This window comes from Dipodomys merriami, unplaced genomic scaffold, assembly GCF_024711535.1.
Source record: "Dipodomys merriami isolate MVZ:Mamm:240054 unplaced genomic scaffold, mDipMer1.0.p SCAF_57, whole genome shotgun sequence".
Taxonomy (NCBI): Eukaryota; Metazoa; Chordata; class Mammalia; order Rodentia; family Heteromyidae; genus Dipodomys; species Dipodomys merriami.
Window position 1 is genome coordinate 4,315,466 of NW_027206146.1, and position 16,938 is coordinate 4,332,403.

Consider the following 16,938-nt stretch of genomic DNA (forward strand, 5'->3'; position numbering starts at 1 on the left):
AGAGTCAGAGAAGGCTTTTTCACAGGAGGGGACATTTGCATAGGGTTTGAAAGGTGAGGTTAGAGTTCACAAGCTAGAGAAGAAAAACTTTTCTGTCACTGATATGTGGCCTTGAGCAAGTGACCTGAATGTTCTTCCTACCATAATTTCTCCCTCTGAATTAAGCAGGGTCCAGCCCCTGGTCTCCAGGACTTTCTTGTCTGGAGAGGGAATTCACGTGGCTGTGGGTGGTGGGTTCTAGAAAGTTCTGTGGGATTTATTTATTCAACATTCATACGTGTCGCTCTCCTCTCCTCTCCTGGGGTCCTGGGATGGATCCCAGAGCCCTGAGTACCCTCAGTAAATGCTCTCCCGCTTGGTCCATACCCCTAGCCCTTTCATTTATATTTTGTTTTTGAGGCAGTTTCTGAGCTGGCCTCAAACCTAAGACCCTCCTGTTGTACATCCACGGTAGCTGGGGGTACAGGCATACACTACCTACCCCTCATCTTGCAAGTGCTTCATAGGTGTCCATTCACATGGTCCCTCCACACTTTTGACAGATGGAATGACTCAGAGAGATCTGAGGTCTTGACCTAAGTCACAAACCAATACAGAGCCAATCAAGAGCACCAGACACAGGTGGTCCAGTCCTGGACTCTATGGTCCAAACAGCAAAAGTGGACAGAACTGAGGGTGCCTAGTCAACCTTTGCCTGGAAAAACCAGAGAAGGCATCTTGGTGGAGGGTTATTTAGGTTGGGTCTTGAAGGATGAGTAAGAGTACGTCAGAAAAAAGAAGGATATGGAGAAAGATGTTCACTCATTCAATTAACATCTCTTAAGGACTCCTGAGAGCCCTGCCCAGGACTGGGTGATCCTGGGGACACAGAGATGAGTCAGACCAAGAGCTGGGAAACATGCAGCCAGTGCACTCAGGAATTGGCAAAAATCTGGAAGGATTATTAACAGAGAAGGTAGGGGGAGGAGCAGCTGTTTATGCCTGTAATTCCAGCCACTTGGGAGGCTGGGATCTGAGAGGATCATGGTTCAAAGCCAGCCAGGGCAAGAAAGCCCATGAGACTCTTATCTGCTGTGAATGGCAGAAAGCTGGAAGTGCAGCTGTGGCTCAAGGGGTACAGGGCTAGCCTTGAGCAAAAGAGCTCAGTGATGGTGCCCAGGCCGTGAGTTCAAGGCCCAGTACCAACATAAGATGGAGGCGGGGAGGGGGTGCTTGGTTTCAAGTGGGTGCACAGGCACCAGGGTCCTTGATGGGGGGGGGTGGTGGAGGTGCAGAAGGAACAGATGGTGACAAGTTCCGGTCAATCTTGATTTCTCCTCATTGTAGTCACGGCCTGGGCACTGGTGGGAAGGGGCTCCCTCCACCCAGGACAGGGGTTGGGGTGGGTGTCCTGTGGATCAGGGCGCTCTTTGCAGCTTCGGCCGATTCTGAGATGCTCTCTGCCTGCTCCCCTTTCTGGCCCCCCCATCCTCTTTCCCTGGGCCTCCTGGCTCCTTTCCTTGGAGTCGCAGCCCCAGGTCCCTGAGAGGGGTTCTGCTCTGTACAAGATGGAGCATGTTCGGTCCCCATGATCCTCCTCCCCCTCCTCCAGGCCACAGAAGGTTCTGGGTGTAGATCCTGCAGCTTGAGGTCAGATCCTGAGAGGGGATCCCCCTCCTGCCCCCCTGGCCCTGCACGGCCTTCCCTCCCCCCAGGGCCTGTGCTGGGGCCCCAGGGCTTTCCCCCTCCCCCAGGCACATTTCCCAACCCCATTAATCACAGGGGCGGCCCCGGGGAGGAGGAAGAGAGAACATGTCTTACCATAAAGAAGGAGGTGCGCTAGGTGCAGGCCCGAGGACCCGAGCACCCGGAGGTCATGAGGCTGGCGTTTGCCTGGATTCTTCTCTCTCTCCTGGCAGGTGAGTGACCTGATGCTTGTTCCTCCCCCCCCCCCCCCGAGGCAGTTCACCCTGCCATCCTGCCTCGACTCCCCTCATCCCCAGCTGTGGCCATCCATGCAGCCCTCACCCCTCCCAGACCCTCCCCGCCGGCCCTCTGACCCTCCACAATCCCTCACCCCAGGGCATGGCCAGGCGGACACCCGTGCCATCGGCGCTGAGGAATGTCCTCGCCACTCACAGCCCTGGCAAGCCGGCCTCTTCCACCTCACCCGGCTCTTCTGCGGGGCCACCCTCATCAGGGAGCGATGGGTGCTGACAGCTGCCCACTGTCGTAAGCCGTGAGTGCCCTGCCTTGACCACACCGGGCAAGGGGCCGGGGGCCATGCTGGGGGTCAGGGGCCGGGGGCTGGGGGATCAGGGGGCCTTCTTATTACAGGAAGGACAGGACTGCGCAAGGCCAAGTCCCAACTCTTAGGATGAAATAGGGAGGAATTTCAGGAGCCTCCTCCATTCTAAAATTCCAGCGTTCCTACCAACCTGGTTCTAAGAATCTAAGAGTCAAAGCCTCTTCCTAAAAATCTTAGACTTGACCTCTAGAAATCCAGAGTCACCGGGCACCGGTGGCCCACAGCTGTCATCCCAGCTACTCGGGAGGCTGAGATCTGAGAAGCACAGTTCTACACCAGCCCAGGCAGGGAAGTCTGTAAGGCTCTATCTCTAATGAACCAGCAAAAATCCCAAAGTGGAGCTGTGGCTCAAGTGGTAGAGCACCAGCCTTGAGTGAAAAAGCTCAGGGACAGTGCCCAGGCCCTGAGTTCAAGCCCTAAGACCCCCTCCCCACAAACACATACACACACACACACACACACACACACACACACACACACACACACACAGGCACGCAAGCACGCACGCACGCACACTCTAGCTTTAGAAATCCAGAATCCTCCAGTGTTGGACCCACAGAATTCTAGAATCTTAGACTCTCTATCCCAGCCCCTGCCTGGTTGAGTGTGGCAGCATTGTGCCTGCCATGCGGTTTGTCGTAAGCCTCACCTAGTTCTTCCCTCCATGTGGCCAAAGGTGTTTCACGCAGCAGGTGGCAGTTGTAATGACTGCCGTTCTAGAATGCTTTGCCTTGTGAGTGTTCTAGGCCCACAGAACAGAGACATTACAGTTCTGGAGGCTTTCACTCACTCACCCTAGCCTAGGAGACAGGATTCCTAGAATTCTAGAAACTGGAGCCTAGAAAATTCTAGAAGCCTATATTTACAAACATGTCAATCTGGGGAACTCAGTGTCCCAGAATTCTGTCATTACAGGGTTTTCTAACCCCCAAAGCTTTAAGTCTTGACAGTTTTTTGGGAGTCCTAAACCATTTGAATCCTAGACTCATATATTTCTAAAACCATATTCTAGAGTGAGAAAGTTCTACTCTTCTGCTTCCGGAAGAGCATAGAAGGCTAGGTTGTTGAAAGGCGTAGCTTTAATGCAGGAGATGCCATCCAGAGAAAGTACAGAAGGTTAGAACCTTCGAGCCCCAAGATGCCAAAACTCGAGCCTCTCAGAATTCTAGATGCATGGGTAGGTTAGGATCATAGAGTTCTAGAACATTAAGATTTTGGGTGTTCTAATAGGATTCTAGATTCAAAATGGTGCCAGAATCCCTCTTCTTTTTTTGTTTTTTGTTTGGTTTATTTTGAGACAGGGTGATACTCTGTACCCCCAAGCTGGCCTCAAGCTTGCAACCTTCCTGCCTCTACTTCTCAAGTGTGGAGACTATGGGTGCAGGAATCACCACATGTGACTTGGGAACCCCCAGCATCACCTCTGGATGAGCCATCTTTCCTTCAGGAATAAAGCATGCATGATGCTTCCAGATGCAGGATGGGAGTTTCCCATCATGCACTGCTCTGTGATGAACTCAAGCTTTGGTCTCAGTCTGAGAGAACTTTTTTTTCAACTTAGTCCCAAAGACAAGATGGGAAAAGTAGAGATGTGGACGTGGGAGAGAGATTCAGAGGCAAGATGGAGGAGGAGGGGCTCAATTCCCTGCCCAGTGCGAATGGCTACCAGGGCATCAGAGAGGAGCAGAGCCCGGAGTCACATCTCAGACCCCTCACGCCCCGAGTCCTCTGCTATTAGCCTAGTGCCTAATGTCAGAGGTCAGAGGCCGGAGGTTCAAGTAGACTTCCACAAGACACTCACCTCTCCAGAGCACAGACCTAGAGCAGAGCGCACACGCTGGGACTTCAGCAAGTGAGCCTCAGGTTGGGTATCAGGAAGAAGTGCCGAAGGGATTGAAGGACGTGACAAATAGGAAAAGCCTGAGGCCACAGACGCACCCCAATGTGGGGATTTTCCATATCCTGTCCCCCTATATGCACACACCCCAAAACACTGACAGCCACTCCCGTGGAAGCCACCAGACCTGTGGTGGCAGGAGGTGGGGTTGTTATGATGTGCAAGGTGGGGCCCCCAGGTGCCCACAAGGGACCTTCTCGGGTCACCACTGAGGCACCAGGTGGGCAGGGAGAAAGGTGGCTAGACGAGAAGGGGATACGCGCAGCCAAAAAGCCAGTTTGGGAGGTCAGAGACCTAGAGAGGGGGTGTGTAGTTTATGGCAGGTCACACAGCACCCCGAAAGACAGAAAAGGCCCGGAGCTGAGCAGGCCTCCCCCTCCCCCCACACTGGCTTCCAGCTTGGCTTCTGCTGTCTCTCCCACAGGTTCCTGTGGGTCCGCCTCGGGGAGCACCACCTGTGGAAGTGGGAGGGCTCCGAGCAGCTCTTCAGAGCCACCGAGTTCTTCCCACATCCTGGGTTCAACAGCGACCTCAGAGCCAACGACCACAACAATGACATCATGCTGATCCGCCTGCCCCGGCCAGCACGGCTGGGCCCTGCCGTGCAGCCCCTGAATGTCAGTGAGACCTGCGTGGACCCTGGCGACCAGTGCCTCATCTCAGGCTGGGGCGCTGTGTCCAGCCCCAAGGGTACGGCTCTGCCCGGGGTACTTCCCCCCCTCACCGTACAGGGCCGCTGCACTGATCTTCCCGCTCTTCTTTTTCTCCTCTCTCTCCCACTCTCCCTCCCTCTCGGTTAATCAACTTCATCACACATCAGTGTCTTTCCTCAAGTCCACAATGCTCTAGATTTTCGTGTGCATCACTATCTTAATGAATTATTAAGGATGCAGGAAAAAAATTTGCCAGGGGTGATGGCACATGCCTGTAATCCCAGCATTCAGGAGGCTGAAACAGGAGGATCCTGAGTTCCAGGGAAAGAAAAAGGTGGGGGTTGGGGGGAGAAAGGGAGAGAGGAAGAGAGAGAATATGGGGAAACAAAAGGTAACACTAAGCTGGGCACCAGTGGCTCAAGCCTGTCATCCTAGATACTCAGGAGGCTGAGATCTGAGGATCGTGGTTCAAAGCCAGCCCATGCAGGAAAGCCTGTGAGACTCTTATCTCCAATGAACCACCAGAAAACCAGAAGTGGCACTGTGGCTCAAAGTGGTAGAGTGCTAGCCTTGAGTGAAAAAGCTCAGGGACAGCGCGCAGGCCCTGAGTTCAAGCCCCAAGGCTGACAAAAAAAAAAAAAAAAGTGATAACGATGGTAAGACATGTTTGACTGGAAGACACATCCTGATTCCCGAGATCTTTCAAGGTAAACATACACACAACTTAGAACTGAAATAAAGTGTGCATCTCCTTCTCAGCCTTTACATTAGGTATTCCAAATAACAGTATTAATTGCTATTAATAACAAATATTTCCAGTATTAGTTTACAAACTGTCTTGGACAAAAAGAATCAGTCTGCATTTGTGGCTGGGGGTAAGTCAAACTTGGGAGACTTTATATGGAAAGCCAGCTCTCTGGGCTGATTTGAGAAGCTCAAAGCCCCTGGCAGGAGACGTACCTCATAGTAGCAGAACATGTTTCAACACGCCAGTGCTCTGCAGTCCAGACTCACCACTGCAAAAACAAGAAACAAAACAACAAAAAAAGCAAAGGCCTCAAGACTGTACACCCTCATACCCAACCCTCCTGGGAAAGTCCACAGAGGCTGTCCCTGGGACAAGGGTTCTCTGGCTCAAAGCAATTCACCCCAATGGCTGCGACCTGACAACCCACCCCCCTCGCTCAGGGCCTATCAACCCCACCCCCATGCAACTGAGTTTGTGCCCCAGTGTTATAGTTATATTGATCCAAACGGGGTTCATCTGTAATCCTAGATTTCTCTGTTGGCCTGTGTGAGTTAAGACATTTGTCTTCTGGTTTCTGCATCTTGTGGTTTCTCTTCTCTCTCCTTCTGCCAGCTCCCCCTCCTCTAGCCATCTATTCTGTCTCCCCAGCCCCCACCCTCTTCTCTTTGGAGATCCCAGGATTTGAACCCTGGGCCTCCAACTTGCTTAGGCACCCCCAGACCTGGGCCTGTCTCTGCTCTCCATCTCTGAGTCTTAAGCTGAGCACCCTTTCTCCCTGTGGAAGGCCTGCAGGGAGGCTGGGGCTGGGTGGGCATGGGGAGAGCTGGGCGGCTGCTGACCCCGCTCTCCCCGGCCGGCTTCCTCCCGAACAGTGCAGTACCCGCTCACGCTGCAGTGTGCCAACATCAGCATCCTGAACACCATGCTGTGCCACTGGGCGTATCCGGGCCACATCTCCGAGAGCATGCTCTGCGCCGGCTTGTGGGAAGGGGGCCGAGGCTCCTGCCAGGTGAGACTTCGCTGGGGGGGGGGGGGAAGAGGGGTGGGGAGAGGAGGGGGAGGGAGGCAGACAGGGGAAGCCCCGCCACTTGTCTGGGTCTTGGGGGGCCAGAGGGGGGAGCCCCAGAGAGTCTTGGGACAAGACAGGGCTAGGAGGTCAGAATGCTGGGGGAAGAAGGGGGGTCCCCAAGCTTCTGCTCCTGGGCCTGAGGGGGGAGGGAGGCCTGGAACCTTTGTGACCCTGTCATTCTCACGAATAGTTTGGCTTAACGATTTCTCCACCTGCTCCCCCCACCCCCCGCACCGCCCCACAGGGTGACTCCGGGGGCCCCCTGGTGTGCAATGGGACCCTGGCAGGTGTGGTGTCCGGGGGCTCAGAGCCCTGCTCCAGACCGCGGCGCCCCGCTGTCTACACCAGCGTGTGCCACTTCAGGGATTGGATTCAGAAAACCATAGAGGAAAACCAGTGAGCCCTCCCACCCAGGACCACCGGGAGAGCAAGGTGGGCGCGGGGTCGGGGGTCACCGCAGCCCCAAGTCTCAAAGGTGAATACCCTGGACCTACAACCAAGCTCTGGACGCGGACTCCGCCCCTCAGGCCCCGCCCCTCCAGGGAAGGCCACTCCCCGGCCACGCGGACAAGGCCACGCCCCTCGGTGCCCAGCAGATGAGACTCCGCCCCCTTTTGTCCCTGGCTCCCTGATATCACCGAGAGCAGGCCCCCATCACGAGGCTCCTCCCTCCAAGGAATAACGTTGCCCAATGGGACGACTTCTCCTCTAGACTCCGCCCATCCGGCCACACCTTCTCCACAGAGGCCTGACCACTGTGGTGCCCAGCGGCACGGCAGCCACGCCCACAACGTTGGTTTCCGCCCCTCGCAGTCCTGCGCTGGGCGGGTCTGGGGTTTGAATCCTGGCGGGGAGGACTGGGGGAGTCGGGGAGGGTATCGATCCTCTGCGGACCTGTGCGTGACCAACAATAAACGCGGAGACCTGCTTCCTGGTGCTGTCGGTGTGAGATGCAGAGGTGGGAGGTGCAGGGCGAACGAGGGAAGCCCGTCCCCATCCCAGCCCCTCCTAAGCCGGGCCTGACGTCGCTCCACCAGCCGAGGGCAGCCGGGCCCTCCCGCCGCCCCCAGGGGAAGGGGAAACCAGGTCACGGCGCCTCCCAAACCTGCCTTCCCACATCCCGCACCCCTCCGACCGAGGGTGGGCCAGGCTGTCCTCACCAGGCCCTGCAGGATCACCGGCCTTCTTCCGATGCGGGTCGGTTACTGCGGCGCCCCCGCCCCTCCTCCTCCTCGATCGCGCTCCCAGTCCCTCCTGGAGGGAAAACAAAACCAATTTAGCTTCAGTCCTCCTCCCTCAGACCCGGGGATCCAGACCCCAGTCCTCCTTCATATCCAGGAGTCCAGATTCCAGCCTCCTCCCTCAGACCCAGAGTCCAGACCTCAGCTTCCTCCATCAGACCTAGGGGTCCAAACTCTAATCCTCCTCCTTCAGACCCAGGAGTCCCGACTCCAGCTCTCCTCCCTCAGGCCTGGGGTCCCAGCCCTGAGCCCCTCCTCTCCCTCACCTCAGGTGTCCGGAGATCTCAGTCCCTCCTCCCTCAAGGTTTGGGTCCAGCCCTTCCGCCCTTCCTCACGCAGGGTGCTCCCGGCGCCGGGCACCGGCTGGGGAGGAGGCGGGGTGGGGCGGGGACTCCCGGTTAAAAGGCTGGGAATCTTGTACCAGGTGGACAGAACGGAAGTACGAGGCCTCTGCCACTGAATCCGAATCAGTAGGTGACCCCGCCCCCCGGATTCTGGAAGGTGAGGTGCAGAGGTACTCAGACACTAGCCTGGGCCCCAGATCCCCTCTTCCACAGGGCCCAGACCCAGCCACGGGGTCCCCAGCTCCCTCCTCCCCAAGAAGGAGGGATCCCAGATGCCCCCTTCCCCCTTGGGATGCAGGACTGGATTCCTCTGCCCCACACTTAGATTTTAAAACAAACAACACACACACACAAAAACCAAAAACCCTGGGATCCCTTCCTCTTCTCAGCCCCTCTGAGAAGCCACCATGCCCAGCCAAGCTCTAGTGTGGACCACTCTGCTCTTGCTGCTGGGAGGCCAGGCAGGTGAGGGGGACTGGGGGACCTCCAGGGGAGCGGGGGAGGGGGCAGCAGGCAGGCTGGGGGGGGCAGCAGGCAGCTGGAGAGCCTCCCTGCCCCCCACTGGCTGACTTGCCTGGTGAGGTGTGAATGCAGGGGTCTGGAGCAGGGAACAAGAGAAGGGTTTGCCCGGGGATGTGGGTAGGGACATGGAACATGTGACTCAGGTGGGTTGGGTGGTACTGGGGTGGTGGTGGGGTGCTGTCCACCGGACCTGGTCCCAAGATGTATGTGGAAACATGTATGATGACTCGTGCGCTGCACTCCTATGTGTGTATGTGTGTGTGTGTGTGTGTGTGTGTGTGTGGCTGCCGGAACCTCAGGTGTGATCCTGGCATGACAAAGCATGCAGAGACCCGGCTGTGTGTCCGTTTGAACCCACAGTGGTTTTCCTGGTCCTGGCTCTGCGCATGCGTGAGGGTGGCGCTCCATCCCCCTCCCTCGTGCTGCAGGACGCTCCAGGGCCCAGGGCTCCAAGATACTGGAGGGTCAGGAGTGCAAGCCCCACTCCCAGCCGTGGCAGGCCGGTTTGTTCCAGGGCCAACGACTCATTTGCGGAGGGGTCCTGGTTGGCACCAACTGGGTCCTCACAGCCGCCCACTGCAAAAAAATGTGAGTGATGACCGGGCCCAGATTTGGGGGAGGGGGAGCAGGGGATGTTGAGAAAAGAAGACTGGAGGAGTTCTCAGAAGAGAAAGCAAGACCTCTGGGTCTGAGGGGGGAAGGCTGGGCCTGGACCCTTGGGTCTGAGGGAGGAGGCTGGGTATGGACTCCTGGGTCTGAAGGAGAGGAACGGTTGACTGAGTCACCTGCTCCATCCCGAGCTCCCCTTCTCCTGCATTCCCAGGAAATACACAGTGCGCCTGGGAGACCACAGCTTACAGAGTAGAAACGAGGGAGAGCAGGAAATGTATGTGGCTCGCTCCATCCAGCACCCATGCTACAACAACAGCAATCCCGAGGACCACAGCCATGACCTGATGCTGATCCGCCTTCGCAAGCAGGCCGACCTGGGGCCTACAGTGAAGCCTATCGACCTGGCCTATCACTGCACCCACCAGGGCCAGAAGTGCACCATCTCGGGCTGGGGTACAGTCACCAGCCCCCAAGGTAATGTATGGGCTTGGCTGTGGCTAGAAGAGAGCAGAGGAGCTAGTTGGTCCATTGGACCCAACACCATAGGCAAATCTCCTTCCTGCCCCGTTTCCTTAGGAGAAAGCCGAGATGGAAAAGCAATGAGGCAGGGGGCATGTTGGAAATCTTAAAAGCTCCCAGGACAGAAAAGGAAAACATAAAGGAACAGACTGTTAAGAAGGACCCAAAAAACTCAGCACCCTGAGCACTTTCTTGAATAGGGTCTCATGGAATCTTAACGGAATGAAGATAGATGGACTTTTTAGGGACTCGGGAAAAATAGGATCTTGTGTATCATTTTTTTCTTTCTCTTGAACCCCAGAAACCTAGCCTGATCCCCTCTTCCCTGTCACCCAGGGCTCCAATCCCTTCCTCACTCCTGACTCCAGGGACCCAGCTCCCCAGGTCCTTTCCACCTGGACTCTAGAGCTTGGAGATCCATTGAAAACTCAGAATCTAGCCCTTTACTCTGGCCTCACAGTAAAAGCAGTCTGGGGACTCAGCTCAGAAAGGCAATGAGGACTCTCCGTGCCCCTACCTGTCAGACTCCTATGGGCCAATGAGACAGGGTATTGCTATAGAAACAATCTGCTCATGGGTGAGGCGATCAAACCACAAATCTGAGCCAGCCAACAGCTCCCATGCAGCTGTGGATGTTCCCAAGAGAGGGGTAGACCCAGACGACACTGGAGGAGAACAGTTCAGGAGGGAAGGTAGACCCACAGGTGAGACTGGAAGAAAAGAGATCTGTTGTCTTGCTTCTCCCCCACACAGAGAATTTTCCTGACACCCTCAACTGTGCCAACGTAGAAATCTTTTCCCAGAAGAAGTGCGAGGAAGCCTACCCGGGGAAGATCAATGATGGTATGGTTTGTGCGGGCAACAGCAACGGTGCCGACACGTGCCAGGTAAGGAGAACCTTTGGGGCTCCTGCCCTGCACATCCAGGCTCCAGGCCGTGTGTGTGTGTGTGTGTGTGTGCCGTGTGTGTGTGTGTGTGTGTGTGTGTGTGTGTGTGTGTGTGTGCCGTGTGTGTGTGTGTGTGTGTGTGTGTGTGTGTGTGTGTTGTGTGTGTAACTGGAGAGGTTATCTTTGTCCCTGCAGAGTGAGGACCAGGTTCCAAGAAAGGCAAACTCTCTCCCTGGAGGTTACAAAGCATTGAATGGCTGCCATCATTTTCTCAGAATGCAACCTAAGATGTGCAGAGGGAGACTAGGAAAGGATCTGAGGCCACAAGTTCCACAGCATTAGTTCCTGAGATTTTTTTTTGGTAGACCCAAGCAGTAGCCAGGAAGGGAGTCATCATCATTTCTCTCTGGCTGGGGTCCCAAGGATGAGTCCCTTCTTCTGCCATTGGCTCCCTGGGGACAACGCTGCTTTGCCTACTGGCCAGAAAAATGGCGCCACTGCTGACTTTGATGCCAAGCTTCAGGAAGTCTCCTCCTACCCCACCCCCACCCCTGGGGTTGTCACTGGTAGACATTCTCTTTCCTGTTGGCTGTGACCCCGTCAGGTGTCCTCCAGGCTCCCTCTACCCCTACTCTCTTTCACAGAAGCTCTACCCTCATTGTTGGTCCATGAAGACTATGCTTTCTTCTTCCATTGGCCAAGAATGGGGTCATTCCCATCACTGACAACATCCTGGAAGCCAATGTCTTGATTTCTTCCATAGAGACAAGTTACTCCATGGAGACTGGCTCTCTCCCTTCCCCCCTCCCTTTATTTCTTCCTTCCTCTTTCCCTCCTCTCTCTCTCTCTCTCTCTCTCTCTCTCTCTCTCTCTCTCTCTCTCTCTCTCTCTCTCTCTCTCTCTCTCTCCCTCTCTCTCTCTGTCTTTCTTCTCTCCTCTCTTTTCTCTCCTTTCCCTTCTCTCTTCTCTCCTCCTCTCCCCACCTTGTCCTCCCTTCCTCTCTCCTCCACACTGCTTTTTCTCATGTATGGTAACCCAGATCAATAAAGGAAACATCGGCTCAGTCCCCTCTATCCATCCCCACTGCCCCCTCTTTGGATTGGATCCTGACAAATACACTCTCTTCCCTCATTGGTCAGGATTTTCTCCACTGCTCTTAGACATCATGTGTGCATCCAGACATCCCAAGTACACTGGAAGCCCTGCCTTCTCTATCCTGATTGGTCTCCGGAAACAATGCTCTTGTCCTCATTGGCTATAGGAGACCAATCACATTAAATAGGCTCACATTAAATGCCTGCTGCTGCTTTGTAAGGGAAATCCCTCTCTGTCTCCACCCAGGGCGATTCTGGGGGCCCTCTGGTGTGTGGTGGTGTGCTCCAGGGTATCACATCCTGGGGCTCAGACCCCTGCGGGCGGCCCGAGAGACCTGGCGTCTACACCAACCTCTGCCGCTACCATGATTGGATGAAGAAAACCATGGGTAACAGAGACTGATCTTAGGGGGACCCTTGGATGCCCCCAATAAAGTCTCAGCCCTGGCTCACTCCTTGCCTATCTGTGTTTGGACCCTGCAGGGGGGATGGGAGGTGAGGAGGCTGGTAGGTTTGAGTAGATCTGAGCACACTAAGAGCCACTCCCCTTTGTTCAGGAAGGATTTGAGGGAGTGGGGTGGGGGGGAGTTTTTTGAGTACCCAGAAGTCAATCTGGGAAAGATGCCAATCCTGGAGCTTGAACTCTGGACCATGAACTTAAGGCCTTGCATTCTTTTCTGTTTTTTTCAGTCCTGGAGCTTGAACTCTGGGCCTGAGCACTGTGTCTCAGCTCTTTAGCTCAAGGCAGTGTTCTACCACTTGAGCCACAGTGCCACTTCTTGTTTTCTGATGGTTAATTGGAAATAAAAGGGTCACAGGCTTTTCTGCCTAGGCTGGCTTAGAACCATGATACTCAGATCTCAGCTTCCTGAGTAGCTAGGATTACATGCATGAGCCACCAACACCCAGCAGGCTTTGCAGTCTTGATTTTTTTTCTCTTAATGCTGGTGCTCTACCACTTGAGCCATAGCTCCACTTCCAGCTTTTTTGCTGGCTAATTGAAGATAAGAATCTCTCAGATTTACCTGCCTGAGCTGTATTTGAATTGGGATCCCCAGATCTCAGGATCTTGAATAAGTAGGGTCACAGGCATGAGCCACTGACACCCAGCTTGGAAAAGATAGTCTTGAAATGATTCTGTTTTCTGAGCAGCTGAAGTGTGGAATGGGGAAGATCCTGCCCCAACTTATCCTTCCCCTTTTCCTACGGTGAGACAGAATCTCACTGTGTAGCCCAGGCCGGCATGAAACTTGCCCTCCTCCCACCTCCATCTCCTGAATGCTGGGATTATAACAAACAGCACCATGCCCCACTACTCCCCTGTTTCCAGTGGCGTGTGTACCAGGAATACGGAAATACCATGAAGAGTTTAAGCAGCTACAAATGGATACCCGTGAATCTACCGATGGGTTAAAAAAACAAAATACTTTGAGAGCCCCCATGTGTCCAGAAATCTTTTTTCCCAGTTTAGAGCTGTCTGGATGGGTCTGCCATGGTTGGGGGGTGAGGGAGGGGAGAATTATTTTCTCCAAACTGAAGTGGGGAGCAAATGGGTTTGGGGAGAGTTCTCACACCAGATAAGGTCAAACTTAACACATTTTATATTGTAGTCGGTAGTTATTATAAAGATACAAATACTCACTCTCAGAATTTCCCAGGTTACATTCTTAGAAAAGCGAATGTACTTGTTTCATTTTATTTTTTAATAAAAGAGAATCTGATTTATCTGGGCTCATCTGTCCTCCTTCAGCACATCATGAATCACTAATTGGCTGAAGCCTTGTTATGTGACCGATCTCAACCAATCAGTGCCTATTTGGTCTGTGGGTCTCTGATTGGTTAATTATTTCACTGATATCCTGTCATGTAACTGGTCCCATCTAATCCGCAGCTATTTGCCATCCTGTGATAGGAAACAGGCTGTCTATAAATCTTGCATAAGGTTTGTGGGTAAGCGAGATGCCTTGCACACATCACTCTCCAATTCTATTGGTCCAGCTTGAACTGAGCCCTCCCCTTTGGATTCACCATTGTTGGTCCAGAGAAAGCTTGGCCTGGGTCATCCGTCCATCACCGTGGGTGGGTGAACTGGGAGAACTATGACTGACAGTTTCACCAGACCCACAGCAGATGATAGAACATCTCCCAGAAAGAAGTGGGATACTGTTCTTGAAGGAAGAGGGAAGGGAACCCAGGCACTCTGAAACAATGGGTTTCAGAACGCACAGGCTGAGTCAGGCCGGGTTGGAGTCACCATGTCCGGGATCCCTCTGGGCAGGGCACAGCTGGCGGGATCGTCAGGTGCCAATCCTCACATGTGAATGTGAGCTGCTTGCATGACTCACCCAACCAAGGTTCAGTAGGTAGGTCGTAGGTCTGAGGGTGAGGATTGCAGGTGAGACTTGGCAACAGGGGCTGGCATTCACCCCCAGAGAGCTGTGATTTGGGGCGATGTGGAGGTATGAAACATGAATGGGACCCAGTGTGTTTAGAAAGAGGTGGGTGGGGAGGGAACAGAGATATTTCCTTCTCAGGTATGTGCCAAAGCCTGGTGAAACTACAGGCTTTTTTTATTTCTGGTTGTGGGGCTTGAACTCTGGGCCTGGGCACTGTTCCTTAGCTCTTCTAGCTCTCTACCACTTGAGCCACAGTACCACTTCTGGCTTTTTCTGCTTATGTGGTGCTGAGGAATTGAACTCGGTGCTTCATGCATACAAGGCAAGCATTCTGCCACTGAGCCACCTTCCCATCCCCCAAACTACAGGCTTTTGAGTCCCCAGCATTCAAATTTGAATGGACTGGTTCTCCTTAGTTCTGAGACTTTGCTCAAATCATCAAACCTATACCCCTTCCCTCTCCTTCTCCTCCTCTTCTTCTTCTTCTTCTTCCTCTTCTTCCCCTTCTCCTTCTCTTCCTCCTTCTTATTCTTTCTTTTTCTTCTCTCTTCTTCTTTCTCTCTCCCTTTCTGGTACTACTGGTGTTTGAACCCAGGGCTTATACTTGCTAGCATGCAACTTGAACCACACATCCATTTCTTTTGCTTTAGGTTATCTCTCAGATAGGGTCTCATGCTTTTGCCCAGGCCAACATTGGACTTAATCCTCCTCCATCCAAAAAATCTGGGTATACAGGTGTACACCATCCATACCCAGGATGATCTAACTTCTCTTAAACTTTAATTCATAAAACGAAACCGAGCATCCTCACTTGGGCTGAACCTGAGGAAGAACAGGGAAGTAAGTCTGGGAAGCTCCTGCTGTCCCACCCCGTGGGTAGATAAAGATAGAAGCTGCTTCCTGCCCTGGATGGTGGCGTCAGGGAGCTGATGCTAAATCAGCATCTGGCACTCGCCCATCAATTTTTGTTTCCATCCATCTTTCACATAGTTCCCCCCCGCCCCCCAGTGCCCTGGAGAAGTAGGCTTTTCTCTTCACTTTAGAGAAATGTGATAAGACTGTCTCACAGCGTACTTGAGAGGCCACGTTCTTTCTGTCACACCCCAAGACGGAATGGCTCAGGTGACGCGAGGCAAGATTCAGTCATAAAGTGGTGGGTCTGTGGGTGCCAGCTGCTGTACACTAGTATATATTTAAGTGCCTCCTGTGTTTCTGGTCTGGGCTGGGTACTAGATACATATCCTCTGCTCATGAAGACCAAGATCTAGCAACAAAGCCAGATTAAATAATTAGGGCTATGGCTTTCAGAATGACAGATATGTAACACAATCTAGCAATTTTGGAATGGATAAACAGGGCTCTCAATGACACAGCCCTTTCTTTTCTAAGAGATCCCTGACAAGGCAGAGGACTGAGGGGTGAGGGAACCCGATGCTGATGATCAGAGATGGAGTAAACAAGTCTTGCTGAAATTCGTCTTTGTCAGGAAGGAAACACAGATGACTGGGTCCTGGAGCTGTGAGATCCCATGGCCTAACCATGCTCTGCCCCCCGTCTCTCCCCCCTCTCCCTCTGCATGATCTGGTAACCCAAACAAGGAAGGTGAACATTCCTCAAGGCCAGTATCCTGCTCAGGATCTAGCATCATCAGGGATCCAAGTTCCAGGATCTGATTTTGGATGGAATGGCAGTAAAGGTCTCAAGTCTAGAGATTGGCTGGAGTGAAGTCAGCAGGGTGTCCATGCTCATGTGGGGTGAGCTAGCAGGTTTGATGTTAGATTAGGTTGACACAAAGGCGCCTAATTGTGTGTAGAGCTGAGGAAAGGAAGAAGGACTTGGGGGCGATGGCTGGGGTGAAGGTGAGGATGGAACTTGAGGCAGGAACTGGAAGGAGACAGGTGAGTCTGGAGTCAGCATTAGGCTGACATCAGATCACTGGTGGGGTCAGGGATGATGTCAACACAGGCATCCTGGAATATGGCACACACTAAAATCTGAGTTGCACATCAAGCAGGTTTGGGATAGTCTATGGTGATAACTTTTAGTTGAGGTCCAGGTTTTAGTGTGTGTTGATATTTGGAGTCATGAACTCTGTCAAGGTGCAGGTTCTGAGTTTACATATGAATCAGGGTGTTAAAAATGAAGCAGGGGGCTGGGAAGGTGGCTTAGTGGTAGAGTGCTTGCCTTGCATGCATGAGGCCCTGAGTTTGATTCCTCAGCACCACATAAGCAGAAAAAGCCGGAAGTGGTGCTATGGCTCAAGTGGTAGAGCGCTAGCCTGGAGCTGAAGAGCTGAGGGACAGCGCCTAGGCCCTGAGTTCAGGCCCCACAACTGACCAAAAAAAAAAAAAAAAAAGAGAGAGAGAGAGAGAGAAAGAGAGAGAAGCAGGATTGGGGGTTAAGGCTGGTACGGTTTGAAAGCCAGGCTCTGGTGGCTCATGCCTAGATACCCAGGAGGCTGAGATCTGTTTGATCACAGTTCAAAGCCAGCCTTGGCAGGAGAAGTCCGTGAGTCTCTTATCTCCAATTAACCACCAGAAAACCAGAAGTGGTGCTAGAGCTCCAAATGGTAGAGCACTAACATTGAGTGAAAAAAGCTCAGGACAGCACCCAGGCCCTGAGTTCAAGCCCAACAACCTACAGCACTGCCATCCATCCATCAAGGGATG

At 53.5% G+C, this 16,938-nt stretch overlaps 2 protein-coding genes across 2 annotated transcripts; both read left to right on the forward strand.

The window, feature by feature from the left end:
• Positions 1–1,855: 1,855 nt before the first annotated feature.
• Klk9 (kallikrein related peptidase 9) lies at positions 1,856–7,054 on the forward strand. Its single transcript, XM_070000394.1, has 5 exons — positions 1,856–1,898; positions 2,062–2,218; positions 4,609–4,874; positions 6,458–6,594; positions 6,899–7,054. Exons 1-5 carry the CDS (start codon positions 1,856–1,858, stop codon positions 7,052–7,054), a joined length of 759 nt encoding a protein of 252 aa, XP_069856495.1.
• A 1,592-nt stretch (positions 7,055–8,646) lies between these two features.
• On the forward strand, positions 8,647–12,276 carry Klk8 (kallikrein related peptidase 8). The gene is made up of 5 exons (XM_070000395.1): positions 8,647–8,704; positions 9,157–9,349; positions 9,585–9,847; positions 10,646–10,779; positions 12,121–12,276. The coding sequence occupies exons 1-5, from the start codon at positions 8,647–8,649 to the stop codon at positions 12,274–12,276; spliced, it is 804 nt and encodes a 267-aa protein (XP_069856496.1).
• Positions 12,277–16,938: the final 4,662 nt, after the last annotated feature.